The following is a 16959-nucleotide window of genomic DNA, read 5'->3' as shown; positions in this document are numbered from 1 at the left end:
CCACTTACTCCTACCGCTGGGCCATTGGGACTCAGATTCACAGAATCACAGGCTGGAAGGGACCTCAGGGATCATCTAGTCTACCCTTCCTAGGAAGAGCAAATACTCAATACTCAATGTTTTTATATCTGGTAAAAAAAATTTAAAAATCAAACAAAACCCAACTAAGACAAAATGGTTTTATTTATAGTTTAATTTACAGCAGTTACTGAAGATTTAAAATTGTTAAAATTTTTCAGGTTAACCACATATCCACTACTCACAGAGAGTGGAAGGATTTTTTTTTTAACCCATCTAACTTGATTTATTTTAAGCTTTTGAATCAATTAGTTCCTCTTTCTTCTTAAAAGACAAACATCAGATAACACAGGCAGAATGGAAACATCAGTACTGAGCAGGAAATAAAACCTCCTTAGAAGCATGTTTCCAAAAATCCCGGTATGATGGAGAGTCAGGCTTCAGGGTGCACAGCGGATGCAAGGGAGTATTTCTGCTCACTATCCAACCACTGGAATTTGTTTTTAAAAAATCATCCTTTTAGTATCTCTTGCTATTAGAAACAGCAGTTGCTGCCAAACACCAAGTGATGTGAATCACTTCTTCCAGGAAAAACAGTGCAGTAAGGATGGGTTGTCCGGCCTCCTTATTTAGCCAGCTCAGTTCTGCTGTAGTACTATTGCTAGGGTTTTTCCAGGATCTGGTATTACCTGAAGGGTCCATGAATGACAGCTGCCTCCAGGACATAAAATTTCAGCCTAAGCGTAGCCACAGGAGAATTTACAGGCTAATATAAATAAGAAATTAACCTTCTTAGTTCCAACAGAAGACAATATCCTGCTTTGTCTCCTGCCAGTGGTGAAGGACAGAGACCTTTCAGACTTGATCACCTTTGTAGGAAGAAATGATACGTGCTGGGGCACACATATAATCCAGAACCAAGGATCAAAGATATTTAAATGAACCTTCATCCTGCTTCCATTCAGGTCAAAAGCCAGAGTGCAGCGACTGCTTTCTGCTGATACAAAGTACTTGCCCTTTCTGTCGGTGAGATTATGACCAGAAGAAAACTTGGATTAATCGCTGCTTCTTTACATCACTGTGACACTCTGGGCACTTCTTCCTCACCTATATAAATAAATGAACAAAATACATAGATAATATATTAAATTTCTCTATCAAGTCTGTTATTGTCCAATATGAACTATAAGCCACACTAGTAATTTGACAGTCCCCCAGAGATAGTATCGACTATTTTTAAATGCAGTGTTACCGTGCAGTCAATTACTTAACTGCTAGTAATAAAAGGAAGAAAAAGCAAGCCTTCCAGTGAAGTAGCTACAACTTTACAGCAGTTATCTCAGATTAATTACAGCTATGACATATCTGGAAGGCTAAAATACAGGAACGAGGAAATACAGAGCCTGCAAGAGCTGTTGTGAAGTATAGATGTACTCGTTATTAGTAAAATCCTGTAAGATGGCTGATGAGTTCCCTGAACTCCTGCCTCCTCTCGCACAGATGAGAAGGAAGTGATCTCCTGGGCTTACCAGGACATCGGTGATACATGTGGTCATGACCACAAGTTTTGCAGGGGAACCAAGTACATATATTTCTTCATACCCACCACACACCTTTCTCGGTTAACAGCAGAAGACTGGGTACGAGGCAACGTTTCTCCACCCAGGTTTCAGCTGGCTTCTTCACTAATCTTAAATTTTAAAGTCTGGTCTTTCGCCAATTGACCTACAGATGAACCCCAACTGTTCTTTTTATATCTTGCAAATTACTAATAAAACTAAAATGCTCTGCTAATTTCAAAAGTGAGATAGTAAAAATTTTTTTTTTAAATTAACCTTTATGATAAAATTGCCAGCTCAGCGGGTTAAAATGATGGTTACCTACATCAGCGGCACTGTGCAGGCTTCCCTACACTATGGAGGTTAATCATTGTAACAAAAGATGTAGGCTGTAAAGTAGGTTTGGGCACTAGTACTTTGATTCTAGAAACATTAATTGAAATACCATAAGTGGAGGGGGAGAGGAAAACTCACTTTACCTCCCAGTAGACAGTGATTTGTCAAAGAACTCTGAAAATTTTAAGCATAATATATAATTGTGAAATCTTATATTATTTGCCCATGTTACAGATAGTCCAAATGACAATAATTCAGTCTCTCTAAACTACCTGCAAGAAGAGTGAATAAATGATGCATTTAAACATTGAAAAGCAGCAATAGATCTCTGCACAGAAAACTAAAACCAAAAGCAGCGTATATTGGCACAGTCTCTGCAAGGCATCCCCTAATGCACTGAAAATCACCCAACATGCACTGGCACTCATCCCTCTAACACCCCTCCAAGCTGCAGGGAGTTCTGTCTGCTTCTCCAAAAGCTTCAAAAATGTTCCAAAATTATTCACCCCCTCTCCCCACTAAGCTATTTCAGTAAAATAACAAATTGGAAAATATATCACTATTTACAAAAACCAAGTCATTGCATTTTGAACGATAGGCTGTTAGTCACTTCCTCATAGGACAACATGCACCAAAGTGCTTCTGAGCTGAAGAAACATCGTGAGTAACTTGTTAGCGAAGTAAAAAGATGAGTTTTCAAATCCAGCCCTTTCAGTGGTGACAAAGCCCAATGCCATCTGATGAGACTTTAAGCTGAGACACAAACATGGTTGCTCATTTCCTGCTGGTAAGGGTACCTCTATCACAAACACACCTCTTGCCATGAATGGAATCAATTGGCTGTACAATGAACCAACACATGGGTGGGAATGTGGATAGAAATGTTAGGAGATGTTAGGAGATGGTTCCTCTGGGATTTGTTTCAGAGAAACGTGGAATAATCTTCTTCCTGTACATCTTCCACCAGGCTGTTTTTCCTTCTCATCTGCATGACTAGCAGAGAACAGTTCTGCCTCATCACTGGGAGAATTGTGTCGCCAACAGTCCTCAATAATATCCCAAACTACAAGCTATTTGACTTTTCATTAACCAAACTACACTTGAATTGTATCATGAACAAGCTAACATTACTGTATATTGAGAACCATCCATCGCTAGAAAGGTGTGCCATAAGTAAGGTAAGAAAAGGTGACAGGACCATGGAGTTTCATGTTCTCCATAACAAAGACTACAGAAAGTCAGCTGTCCTGAGCCTTGAGGGGTACTTGAACAGTAGAGCAAAAGGCCTCAGCTGGTGAGAAGATGCTTCTTACATCCCCCACACCCAAAAGTTTGTTGTTCAGAGCAAGAAAAAAAAAGAAGAGGACTTTGATTTATGTTGTCTATGGAGGAGGCAAACGGATCACACTGTTGGTGCATGTAGAAAGACTTCAAAGGTGCACTTACAAAGGGCAGGATATTCATGATGTATTTTCCTGAGAACTGGAAGAATATTTTATTTGTCCTTTTTAAACAAGCCAGGCATTAAACTGAACTAGCAAGAAGCAGGATCAAAGTGACAACAAAAAAAAACATGAGATGGTTCTTCACATAACATTTGGCTAAGCTGTGGAAGTGCTTACTGTAGGACATGGATGACAAGTTTATTTGCATTCAAAGGGAATTGGATGATGTGATGGAAATGCATCAGAGGTTTCTTAATATACAGAAGCAACCTTTAGTTCAAGGAGTTCTTGTGCTGCAAATAGTTTTGGGGCTGAGAGATTTCGTGCAAGAATCATTCCTCATGTGTCTGCCACGTTCTTTATCCTTTCCTAGCCATCCTTTTATGGCCACTGTCAGAGACAGAATGCTGGGTTGGGTAGACATTTACTCTGACTCAGTATGCCTGCTATTATGTTCTGATTACTTGCTTCAAACTGTATCTGTCTTTCCTGATCTTTACAAAGTATAAGACTATTCATCTCATACAGCTGTGGTGTGCTATGACAAAGCAAACCTCTGATTCATCTTGCCAAGAAAAACAGATATTTTCTCCCCCTGCCATCACCTGGTACACTGTGGGATGAAGTTTCACTGTTACTTGCAAGATTATTCAGGTAAGTGGAAATATGGAAGTCATTAATAACTAATGACCCATGGGCAATGACTCATTTCCTCAAACATGGCTTTGTATTGTATATCTGAATAGAACAGAAAGAACAGTTCCAGTTCTGCTTCAGTGGAAGGGACCTACAATGATCATCTAGTCCAACTGCCTGACCATTTCAGGACTGAACAAAAGTTAAAGCATATTATTAAGGGCACTGGGGCATTGACCACCTCCCTAGGTAGCCTGTTCCAGTGTTTGACCACCCTCTTGGTAAATAAATGTTTCCTAATATCTAGTCTGAACCTCCCCTGACACAGCTTTGAACCGCTCCCATGCGTCCTGCCACTGGATGCCAGGGAGAAGCGATCAGCACTTCCCTCTCTACGTCCCCTCCTCGGGAAGCTGTGGAGAGGAATAAGGTCGCTCCTCAGCCTTCTTTCTCCAAACCAGACAAACCCAAAGTCCTCAGCTGCTCCTTATAGGACGTGTCTTCCAGCCCTTCCACCAGCTTTGCTGCCCTCCTCTGGATGTACCTGAATCTGAAATACAGTCCGATCTAGTCGACCAGACTATTTTAATCCCCACTCTAAGAGAGGAGCAACCAGAAAAAGGAGTAATTAAAAAAACCTGAGGATGAGCAAATTCTCTGATTTATCTGTGAGCTATGAAAATGCATATTAACTTGGGGATTACGGAGAAACACCCAGAACCAGTAATTTCAAGACAAAAACACAGAACATGGCAGTAAAATTTCTCAATATACACCAGTTGTAATTTTGTGGATTCTTAAGCTGACAAAACAACAATTACAAGTTACATCTTACTGGCAAAGGAGAGAGATTTTCCCCAGACATTCATAACATAAAAATTTATGGTCTGAGATAACATAATCTCCCAGTGTGATAATAAATGTTTGTCTAAACAAAAAAAAAAAAAAACAACTCTCCAGGGAGCTCGTTCTGTTCCTTAACCAACTCAAGTCTCAAGCAGCAGAGATCATAAACACATGCTGGCAAAATTCTTGTCACGACTTTCCTAGAGTCTTTTCAGAAGTGGAGCACACTGACCGTCAGATCATCTTCCCCATTACACTTTGGCATAAAAGGAACAATTGAGTATTCAGTGGTAATGCCTGTTCAAGGCAACTGGTTTGACTGCCCAATCAGCAGGAAACACTTTGGCTTTCTAGTACTTTCTTACATATATTCCTATAATCCAATATTTTTGGATTTTAATATTTTTAAAGAAATATGGCATAGCAGACTGAGGATGAAATTTAGTTGAACGGCTATTCTGAATTCCCTCTAGAAGATACATGTCTGAGAACGTAATTCTGGACATTATTCTATATTCTTCTTGGACCAAGTTTGTCTTGGTCATTATATTTTATTTGGATGTTAGGATGCTGTTTATTTTCTACACTGAGCTGACATAATTCAGTGCCTTCTTCCTGAGAAAGAGACCTTCCTCTGGAACTTAGAATAACTGATGATTTTGTACTTGCTTATAGATTCACAGCTTGAAGAAATTTCTTTTCCTTCTGTACTGTTTCCAGGTAGGACATTGATTAGCAGCCTTCTTCATCACCTATAAATGTTTAGAAACCACTCAACTCTTGTATTAGCCTTCCATGCCCAGGGTCACAGATTATTAATACCAGGCTGACGAATCACATGTTAGGTAAGATGCTACCAGACACGTGCACTATGGGATCAGCTACATTCTCTTACCTAAAGAATTTCAATGACCAATTTACTCAGCCAGGGAAACCAAAGGACAGAATAACACAGCATATTCGAGCATGAATTTGCCTCATCTCATGATACTGCTTTAGAGTAGGTTTTCAGATGGGGAAAATTATGAAAATAAGCAAGAAAAAAAATTAAAATAAAGGCTCAGGTGTAGAAAAAAACCCCAAACTTTTCAAGTTGACTCCACAGCTTGTTGCCTGCATAGCTTTAGATGGGAAAACATTTGGAGGAAGCTCAGAAGGAGCTGCAAAGGTGTAAAAAAAGTCAGCATAAGGCAGAGGTCTGCCTCCAATCACACTGCAGAATATGGAAAGCAATGAAATGGTAGATCTTCCATTAGGATTTAGGTGCTCTCTCTGTAAACAGAGAAATTCTGTTTCCACGGCTGTCCACATGGTTCTCCTGAAAAGCACAAAATTCACGGGCCATTTCAGGAAAAACTGAAACCAGTAAACACGATAACCTTTAAGAACTGCTCCCAGCATGTTTTGCAGCAAGTGAAGTCACATAATGGACATTTATAAGGCACATCATCCTCAAATTTGCAGTTAGAGCACTGGAATCTTCCTAGAACAGAGAGAGGGAGAGGTGGGGAAAGAGCGGGAGAGAGAAAGAGGGAGGAGATTACTAAATACCAGTAATCACCTGTAAAACTCTCATGTATACATGTTTCTGGTGCAGTCCAGAAAACAATGACCATGAGCTTTATGAACTGCCTTAATAGTGCAATACCTGGCCCTGTTACATTACTTCTTTCACATGATCTCACTCAGCCTCTTGGTGCTTCTGATCTCCCTTTAGAAACTGAGGTTATCCCTGCTTTACAAGGAAGTTGTCAAGAAAAATCCATAAGTTCTCAAGAAACTATTACATCATTGTGATAAAGACAATTAAGTACTTTCAGAGAATTAAGAGACCATATGCAAGCGGCAGAAAGTACAAATTCTACTTAGCAAACTGAACTAATCGTTATTGTACCTGAGCAAATATTGGCATGAACCAGTCATCATTTAACAGATGATCAGTGCAGTTCTCATTTCTATAACTTATCTTTATTACTGAGTATTAGAGAATTGCATCCAAAATCTCACCTATACCTACCACACTCTGGCTCCATCTCTAAGGGAAATATAGGCACAGCTCCAGAGCCCGTGGGTGCTCTCACGTTACTGGTTTCTTTTGATATTTTGGTTATTGGCAATTCAAGTTTGCTTTTCTGGTTAAAGCAGAAGGCGGAAATCTTTCTCTGAATTTTCTCTGGCGCCTCACCCTTAGAAGTGGCTGCATCTGGTTATTAAAAAAAACACAAAACAAAAAACGCACTTAAAAAGCCTGAGCATATAAAACAGTATAATACAGAACACAATGCACACACTCTGCAAAACACAATTAGCAGTAAGTTCAGTAAATTCTTAACGTATAAGAAAAATAAAACTATTTGAATAACTATTTTTAATGCCATACTGCTTGTTAACAGAAGTTTCTGATACTAACACACATTATTACTGAAAGCCCTTTATATTGAAATAGTTCTGTGGCAAATTCTTCTAGGTGCAATGGATCTTAATCTGCTCATGCCCCCACACCACTTAGATCAAAAATTTTCCCTTCACCCCTAACCCACTTAACAATTTAAGATGAAAATTATAGTGCCATCTTCTTTGTTTCCTTGCACTTCCCCATCTCACATTGCCTTCTGTCTTACACTTTTTTTTAACGGAGTTTGGACATGGCCAATTGCTTTGATCTTCCCTTACACACCTAGTGCAGGGAGGCCCCAGCCCACAGCTAAGGCTGTTGGACGCTACCTGTCATAATATTAAATAAGATTCTAAATTTCAGGCAAATGTTCATTCCCAACCTTGTATGTGGCTGTCTTCTCCTTTAGTGCACCTGCTCTCCAAACTCAGAGGGCTCCCTTCACCTTGCGCCTGCTGTTGCAATTTTTTCTCTCCCTCGCCACAGACCATTCCAGTCAACTCCTTACACATCTGTTTGAACTGCTCTTTGTGATGAGGACGGACAAACATGTAAAACCCTGTCCAAAAGAAAACACAGTCAAACGCATAGGAGAATAAATGCCTGACCATGGAAGCCTCCTTGCTTTGGAGGGGAGTTCTTTGGAAGCTGAACAATATCAGCCATGTTCCTCAGAGTATCTTCAGGTGGGTGGAACACTTGATGCTTCTGTTGATTTTATAATGATGGGATTTTCCTTGACAAGATAGGTGAGTATTCAGTATTGAAATAAATCTCAGCTTAACTTGAAATTCTTCCGTTCTCTCCAACTAAGCATAAACACCTGATCCAGCCCTTCACATGACAACTGATCTAGGGAAATCAGGTATATACGCAGTATCTGAAGAGACTGTCTCAAAAAGGACATCTTTTCTTGATGTTTGGTTGACAAGGATTCACAACACATATACAGAAATTCTAAAGAATCCCAATTATGACTTACTGCCAAGCACAGACAATTCTGCCACAAACTCCTTTGAGGTCAAAACATTTGCTTAGAAAAGACACTGACTCTCTGTGAGAAAGAATGCTCAGGGGGAGATTATGAGTCACAGTGCCACAGGGTTCATTTCCCTCCTACTCTTCACTTTGTCAAGACTAATCTGACTAGTTAATGAACCAGAAAAAAATTATTTTCTAAAAATTTGGAGACCATGGCATCTATTCAAGGTCAATGGAATACTTATTGTTATTCCTTAAAGACAACAAACCAAACTACACCGGCATTTCCAAGCATACACTGTATGTGTCATTTCCTGCAGAGGGGTTCACACGAGAGACATGGGAGGCAGTAGAACTGAGGTGTTACCTAGCACAAGACAAGATGTCTCCATCAAGGCAATCAAGACCAGCGTACAGTCCCTTTTCTTCTTTTTTTTCCTCCCCTTCATTCTTTTTTTAAACAATAAAGCCCAATTTCAAATTTTGAAAACTTGTAGATTCCTAAATCCTTTCATCATTAAACCCATGAAAGGAAAAAACCCTAAAATAAGCCACTTCTGAGAAAATAAATATCAGCTTGAAATTTCTAGAATATTATTATTAATTATATGGATACTAAATTATGACACAGTTTCAGTTATCCCCAGATAACACTCTGTAGAAGAATAGCGAATCAATAGTGTGATTGCTTATCCCAAAACATGGAAGTGATCTAAGGGCTTAGCACCTGTAGAGCAATCAATGGTCAGGAGAACAAAGTTGAGTCAGTGCAATAGTCAGCACTGGCTTTTCTAAAGAGCAATCACTTGTAGTAATTGAGGAGAAAAAAAGTAATGAAATCATTTGACTGAAGGTTAGGACTGGAATTACTAAGATCTTATCGAATGTCTTTAATGGACAATTTCTAACTGAACAAATTGCGGTAACATTTTATAACCTTGACAGTTTTTGCTCTCTGACTGATGTTCATTTAACACATCTTTCCAGTTGGTCCATTTATCTGGTTTGCTAAACCAAAACATGGGAGAGGAGAAGTTTACCAATGCTAAAACTTTTTGCTAACAGTGGAGAACTTGCAAAATGACCAGTGAAAGCTTATTGCTCTCATGAAATCACAGCACCTACATCTTCTTTTCAACTAAATAAAAGTGATATAAAGAAAAAATCCCTTACTTTGTAGGAGATGAAAGTCTTCTGGCCTCTCAGTGGTGAGGGCTGCTATCACTGATACCATAGCATCATAGTCATCTGTCTTCTTGTAAGCTAACAACGCTTCATAGAAACGGCTGTACGTGCTTTTGTTCAAAGCCCTTTTCACATCGTTGAGATAGGTAGCCCTGAGGACCTGGTGGTGATCTTTCTTAGAACTTGAAGCTTTCTCAGTGTCCTTCCTTGGAGCTCCACTGGCATTCTGCCCTGAGAGACAAAGAACCCATGTGAGCAGGTCTTGGGGAGGAACAGAGACAAACAGGTCACTCCTTTGTATCAACTTCGCTTTTCATTCAGAAGGGCGTTCCTGGACTACTTCAAAGTGGTAAAGCTGACACTGCCTACACTGCCTGCACAGCCACACACCTCCCTCTGGCATGGCCTTGGGCAGACCCAAGACCTGCTCCTGGAAATGGCAACTGAGCAAATTAATTCTGGGGATGACTTTTAGCATCTCCTGCGTTTTTCTTTAATCTTTTAAATGGACAAACGGGCCAGATGGTCACTAGGGAATGGGAAAAACATGTCACAGAAGACACTGTGCATGGAGGTCAGCACTAAATCAGGCTTTGTGCTACACTGAAGGAGTAGAAGCATTTTAAACAGATGGCTTAACCAACTATGCTGGCCTGACATATGGGCAAGTAAACCATTGAGAGCAGATTTAAAGAATAGGTCTCTCACCCCTTATTAATAAAAGGAGAAAACGCACACATGCGTGTGTGTGTCCCAACAGGAAAACATAATGTCAGAAAAGAATAACTAACCTGAAATAACACACAAGATAGCACAAGAGCTAGGAGCTTCCTGCTAAACTCCGAGTGGGCTTCTCTTCAAAACGTCAGTCTTTGATTTCTCATGTTTTAGAGGAAAAAGTTCTGTTTTGCATATTACTGGCATGCAAATATGGATGAGGTATGTGATAAGAAACTGATTTAAATTAACCAGCCATATCCTTTCATATTCGATTTTTATTCTCCACTAGAGAACTTTTATGAAGCTTTAAAAAATGGGCTTAGTTCAATTTCCTGAAAGGGGAAAAACATGGGTGTGAATTTTATAATCAGTACCTTTTATTGCATATCATATGGTTTTCTGACACTTTCACAGGAGCAAACTGTATTTAAGGAGTGAGCAACGGAAATAATACATGCATTTATTGCTATTATTTTCTCAACTGCTTTTAGTGGAAACAAGTTTCTGTCAACAGCAATCTTATGGACCTCAGGACAAAATAATTATCAAAGATTGTGTTTTGTTCAAGTGTTCTTAAGATACAAAACAAATCAAAAGAAACAACATGGCTTCATACAAGAAAAGCTTTTAAAGCCTTCCAGGAAACATTGGTTATTTATTTATTTATTTTTATATAGAAAGGATTAGCCTTTGACTATTCTTTACCTTCTAAAGAAACACTTCTAAGCTGTCCAACTATCCTACTCATTTCCTTGTGAGAAATACAAAAAATTCCCTGCTGTTCTCAGGAAGATCTGTAATCAAAGTGTAACCGAGCCTTTGACTCCTAAGATAAATACTGGACGGTACAAGATTAGAGGGATGCATAGAAAGGTTACGTGCAATTGTAAGAACACATTTGTTAGTCTCGGTTTCTTCAGAAAAAACCCAGACTGTCTACACGAGGAGTATACACATTACCAATAACAAAAGAGGAACTGTTTTCTTCTTCATACCTGGGTTCATATTGACCTAATCTAAAATTGCATTATTTAAACAGCTCTCTTTCATGAACCCTGCACAAACAGGAAGCCGAGCAGTCTTGTACTCAACTCACCCTTTCTCTCACTGACATATGCCAAGTCAGTCTCCAATGCAAATCTCTGCCTTTAGCTGGTTTCTTTCATATCCACCTTGATTTAGTTTATGGGCTTTTGTATTTCATTTTGTACAATACTTACCGAAAATTCTGAATTACCATCACTCCTACCTACAGATAGCGAGCCACTGGGCTAGGTGAACACAAAAAACATTGGTTCCCACCAGGAGAATCTAGTCAGTGACAAAATGAAACATAACATGTATTACCTTGGGACTGTGTTTTTATTTAACATGAAGTGTACCTGCACCATTCAGTCCTGTTGTCAGGTGGAATCCTCCCTGGTTCAAGTGAAGCCCAGAGTTTAGCTGAGTGCACGAGTCCCTTGAGAATGCTGTTTTCTGCTGACTGTGTTTTTCTTCTGTTAAATCAAACCAGTCCATTAACAGTGAACTTAGGGAAGAATGAACATAGAATGGTGCATTTTGAAGTATGCCATTCTATGCTGAAAACACCTGAAGATGTAGATTTATTTCTCTGATATGAGGGGATGAGCTAACACTCTGCTCATTTTAGGACTTCAGTGTTCCAGAGTTTCAAAGGTTTCACAAGCTCTGTGACGACATGATTACCTTCTATACACTCTTCTGGTGGCACTATGTGGGTAGCAAAGGTGACAGAGGAATACACACAAAGTTTTTAAACCCACAGACTAAGATTTAAATAGATCTGTAAAATCTTTTGAAATAAAATAGCATCATTACTAACTATGCAGTAACTAATACTCAGGCATCTATATATGCTTATGGGAAGGCAGGAAAGAGGCCCATGCAGAGCAGAGACTTAGCTCAATATTGATTAAAATAAATTGCTTTCCACCCCTATGTTTCTAACGATACAACTGCCTGCACAGCGCTGAAACAAGCTCCTCACCTATTTTCTTGGCCAGTATCTCTCTCTCCTCCCGCAGGAGGCTGTGCTCAGGTTTGTAGCCACAGCCCACTCCAGTCAGATTGCAACATGCTTCATCAAACTGTTTTTTATGTTGAGGTCGAACAAACTGATAAAATTCTTTCATTAGAGAGAGAAAAGGGGGGCGGGGGGGGAAGAAAAATCAGTCCACAACAGGTATTAAATGCCACAGAAACCTACAATGGCAGGACTTCTAGGTTAGGTAATATGAAGTTAAAGTGCTGCTGAATAACTTAAAATATACGTGATCTAATATTTATAAAATAAGCACACTTAAAAGTTACACAAAGGTCAGCTATCATGCAAACTTCCAGCAATGTTATTATCAGTAGGTAATAACTAATTTTTTCACTGTAGATATGAAGTAGCTTACCTCTTGGTGAAACGGGTACTTGAAGCAAAAGGTCTCCTCACAAACTGTGGGGTCAAAGTATCTGCCAGGCTGACACTTTGAGTAACTGATTGTGACGGATGCACTTGACCCTTTAACTAAACTAGTGGTAGTTTGGTACAGGCTCCAAAGGAGGTAAAGGTCTGAGCCATTAATGGGCCAAGAATTAATCTGCTCTCTGAAAACCCACAATGAAGCTGAATGACACAGTGGTCATCGATGCATTATGAGCTTGGAACACTGATCATGCGATTAACACATGAACAGCAGGTGGCTTTTCCAAGACTCATTTATCATGAAAGTTGCGCGCACAGGGGGTCTCATGCATACCATTCCCATCACATGTAATTTGACTACAAACCAATGACTTTATTCCATAAATAAAACAGTCTGAGTGAGACTTCTCTGAGCCCTCCCTGCTAGGCAGCATGGCTGCATGGTGGTGATCTCCCCTTGAGCTGGGACACCTCTCAAGGTTGCTCCTCGAGGCAGAGAGACCTTTTACCAATGGCAGATCTTTGATAAGTGACCGATATCACGCATAACCCTGTACTACAGTGATTTTGATTTTGTCTTGGTAACTTTGATTGCATGCTGAATTGATGCTAATGAAGCATTACATATATAATCCCTTAGACATAAACCATTGACCAGTCTGAGACTAGATTTGGACCTAGCTGCACCCAGACTTTTCTCTGAGATGATCAGAAAGCAAGGGGGTCCACTCTGAACCTTGTGACTCAGCAGGAGGGTCCTCCTTACCCTTTACGTCCCTGGTCTCTTTGTGAATCATTCTAACTCGAGTGTAACTCAATTTTCCTTTGTATGTTTCTTCTATGCAGTAATAAAGTGAAACCTGGCATCAAACTTTGTTAAGTTGCACTTTCACAATATCATATTAAAACCACTTTTGCTAATACCTTTGACAGTGATTCCTTAAGCAATCTAAATCACTCCTTTGTGACACTGATATACTGTAAATTTTACACCTTGTCTTACTTACCATAAAATGCTTGCCAACCAAAAGCCTAAACATCAAATGAACTTTACAGTTCAGGTGCCTGTCACTTTTGAAAACTAGACTTAGGCCTTAACTTGGCAATCAAATATTTTCTTATTTATACAGTAAGATCAGAAATTGGGAAACAGATTGTAGCTACTATTAGTACTAAGTGCTCATACTGAGCCTTCCATTCCTTAACCTTAAACAATTTACAAGATGAATAACTATACTTCTTTTGAGTAGATTAAAGAAATTAGAGAAAAATCTGCCCATTTACTCACAAGTTGAGAGGGAAAGGAAAATTCACAAAGAAAACATTGCTAAACTAGAAGAAGTGTTGGTGGGAGCCCAGTTCCTGTCAATGCAGTTGTTAAAGTCAAGAAAATACCAGCTAAATCAGTAAATTATCCATGCTTGCCCAAATCACTTGCTTTATACTCACCATTATTTAAATAGAAATTTTCTCTAGATATTCTGTCTACTTATTTATTGCTTTAACACTGAACCCTTATGAATGGATATATCCAACTCGCACAACCACACTCTTGATCTTACCTTCTAAATCACAGGGAATAAGCTATACTACTTTCAGGAAAAGTTTAAAGTAACACAAACTTCCATGGAATGTGATTTTTTTCAGGCATGTCAAGATACAAACTAACATATGATAATGAGATTGAGAACATTTTCTGTGTAATCTGGGGATATAAACTGATGAATGTTAATGATGAGTATCCTCGTTGACCTGTACCTCAAACACAAAACACTTACCTCTGAAATACCCAAGTCTCTTTAAAAGACAACGGTCACGTCATATAAATATTCTAGGGAAGTTGTCATACCTCGTAACAAGATATGCTTCTTTTCATCCTCTATAAAGAGGGAGCTCATTTGAGATAACATAGCATGGAAGTCATCTGTCTTCTTGTAGTGCTGAAGAGCCTTAGAAAAGAGATCATAGTTCTGTTGGCTTAGGGTCTCCTTCACTGTTGCGATGTACAACGTAGCTCGGGCCTTCTTCGGCTCTGTCAGGTCTGCTTTTTTATCAGCTTGCTGCAAAGACAGGAAGACTTTTCAGTAAATGGTATGACTAGAGGAGTTACTCTCACATGAATTCAGATAGAAGCAATATATTTACAATTCCACCAGCACATAGAACAATGAATGCTTTCAACTGTTGACTGTCCTCTGCAATTATGGTAGTCACCCTAGTATCCATGTGTTATTTCTTGAAAAAACAAAACAACTTCAGTGCCACAGAACAAACACAAATCTAACTGGTCTACCTCCTGGAAACATCCAATTAACTGAAAAACATACAACTCAAGCAGGAGACACAAAGAATGGAAGGTGTTCAAGCATTTTGGCTTCTCTAAGACATTTCTTGAGCACGCTATACAGATGAGCAAGCTAGATTACCCTCTCGTGTTGGGAAACATTCTTTTATAATCACAAGTGGGAAGAACTTGAAGAAGATTCAGAACAACCCCTCCTTTAAGACAGTGACCGTACATTACAATGTGCTCACATACTTTGAACATGTAAGATGTTGGATCCTTTTCACATGTCTTCATGACAAAAACCAGTGTCACTGGAGCAATCCCGAGGCACAAGGATATTGTTAATATCCCTAAATGATTATTATATCTATTTCTAAAACACTAATCCTTGCAACATCTATGAGCATTTATTCCCTCACATGAGAGCAGCGACACTATTCACCTTGTCTACTGACAAAACTGACTGCTTCAGAGGAATATTCCTAGAGAAGGCAGCCAAATCTCGTTGCACAATTCTATTCTTAGGAGAAGGCTTAATAAGAGAAATGATATACACCCCAAACCTTGAGGGCTAGGCTGACTCATCATGACATCAGATAGCAACAAACTGCAAACACAACCTTCTGCAATGAACCTGCTCCCTTCCTCATACCCTGGATATTATTGGCTTCAGGATCTGCAACTACTTTTAGCAGTTTCGTTTGCTAGGTGACTTGGGAGGCAGACAGACAGTACCCAGATCAGACGATACCTTAGACAACTACTGACACACACAATCACCCAGGGGATTCTCATGAATTTATCATGACTCTTAAGCAACTAGCTGCATAATGAGTTAACTGAGTTTGGAGACAGTGCAAAACAATAATGCACAACTGCAAACATAACACACAACAATGACCCACCACAGGTGTGGTTAGGATGTGTCTGCCTACCCAAAACTGGTCAGTTATACCATCTGAGGTTCTACCAGCAGTTGGACTAGATGACCATTGTAGGCCCCTTCCAACTGAATTATTCTATTCTAATCAAAAAGAATGAAACCAGCTACCACACCTGGTAAATGGGAGATGTTCACAAGGTAGTCAATGCCAGAAAACAATTCTTTTCACCTACTAACCCTACCTGGACCTGTGCTTCACACTCACGAGTCTAGGGGGCCAGATGGGATCCACCCAAGAGTACGGTGCGAGCTGGCAGAGGAGCTTGCCAAGCCACTCTCCATCATTTATCAACAGTCCTAGTTAACAGGGGAGATCCCAGACAACTGAAGCCTTGCTGATGTGACACCTGTCTACAAGAAGGGCCAGAAGGAAGATCTAAGGAACTACAGACCTGTCAGCCTGACCTCAGTACTGGGGAAGATTATGGAGTGGCTGGCTCATCTTCAGTGTACTTCACCAGGAATGCGTGGGACAACCAAGGGAATCAGGCCCAGGCAGCACGGCTTCATGAAAGGCAGGTCCTACCTGTCCAACCTGATCTCCTTCTATGACCAGGTGAGCCACCTAAGGGATGAGGGAAAGGCTGTGGATATTGTCTACCTGGACTTTAGAAAAGCCTTTGACACTGTCTCCCACAGCATCCTCCTAGAGAAGCAGCAGCTCATGGCTTAGACAGGTGTACTCTTTGCTGGGTAAAAAAGCGGCTGGATGGCCGAGCCCAGAGAGTTGTGGTGAACGGAGCTAAATCTAGTTGGCGGCTGGTCACAAGCCATATCCCAGGGCTCAGTTTTGGGGCCAGTCACATTTAATATCTTTATTAATGATCTGGACGAGAGGATTGAGTGCACCCTCAATAAGTTTGCAGATGACACCAAATGGGGTAGGAGTGTCAAACTGTTTGAGAGTAGGAGGGCTCTGCAGAGGGGTCTGGACAGGGTTGGATCAATGGGCTGAGGCCAGTTGTGTGAGGTTTAACTAGGCCAAGTGCCGGGTCCTGCACTTGGGTCACAACAACCCCATGCAATGCTACAGGCTTGGGGAAGAGCGGCTGGAAAGCTGTGGAGAAGGACCTGGAGGTGCTGGCTGACAGCCGGCTGGGCATGAGCCAGCAGTGCCCAGGTGGCCAAGGAGGCCAACAGCATCTGGCTTGCATCAGGAAGAGTGTGGCCA

The 16959-nt window shown here is 40.2% G+C and overlaps 1 protein-coding gene across 10 annotated transcripts in view; it reads right to left on the bottom strand.

The window, feature by feature from the left end:
- Positions 1-165: 165 nt before the first annotated feature.
- The window catches only part of RTEL1 (regulator of telomere elongation helicase 1), a 57252-nt gene continuing 40458 nt past the window's right edge, over positions 166-16959 (bottom strand). The window contains exons 29-36 of one of the 10 annotated variants that reach the window (XR_012663072.1): positions 14408-14618; positions 12133-12270; positions 11504-11620; positions 9390-9662; positions 7618-7794; positions 6848-7043; positions 6220-6323; positions 166-1125 (exon numbers count right to left, since the gene is read on the bottom strand). Coding sequence is in view for 8 of the 10 variants with exons in the window: in XM_075109246.1 (XP_074965347.1) it covers positions 1051-1125; positions 6220-6323; positions 6858-7043; positions 7618-7794; positions 9390-9662; positions 11504-11620; positions 12133-12270; positions 14408-14618 (1281 nt within the window). In the remaining 2 variants the exon portion in view is untranslated. The remainder of the gene's footprint in view (positions 1126-6219; positions 6324-6847; positions 7044-7617; positions 7795-9389; positions 9663-11503; positions 11621-12132; positions 12271-14407; positions 14619-16959) is intronic. The other 9 variants (XR_012663073.1, XM_075109246.1, XM_075109248.1 and 6 more) reach the window with 9 other exon arrangements.

Source organism: Phalacrocorax aristotelis, chromosome 13 (assembly GCF_949628215.1).
Source record: "Phalacrocorax aristotelis chromosome 13, bGulAri2.1, whole genome shotgun sequence".
Lineage (NCBI taxonomy): Eukaryota > Metazoa > Chordata > Aves > Suliformes > Phalacrocoracidae > Phalacrocorax > Phalacrocorax aristotelis.
Note: the sequence above shows the minus strand (reverse complement) of the source record. Positions and strands in the feature narration are given on the sequence as shown.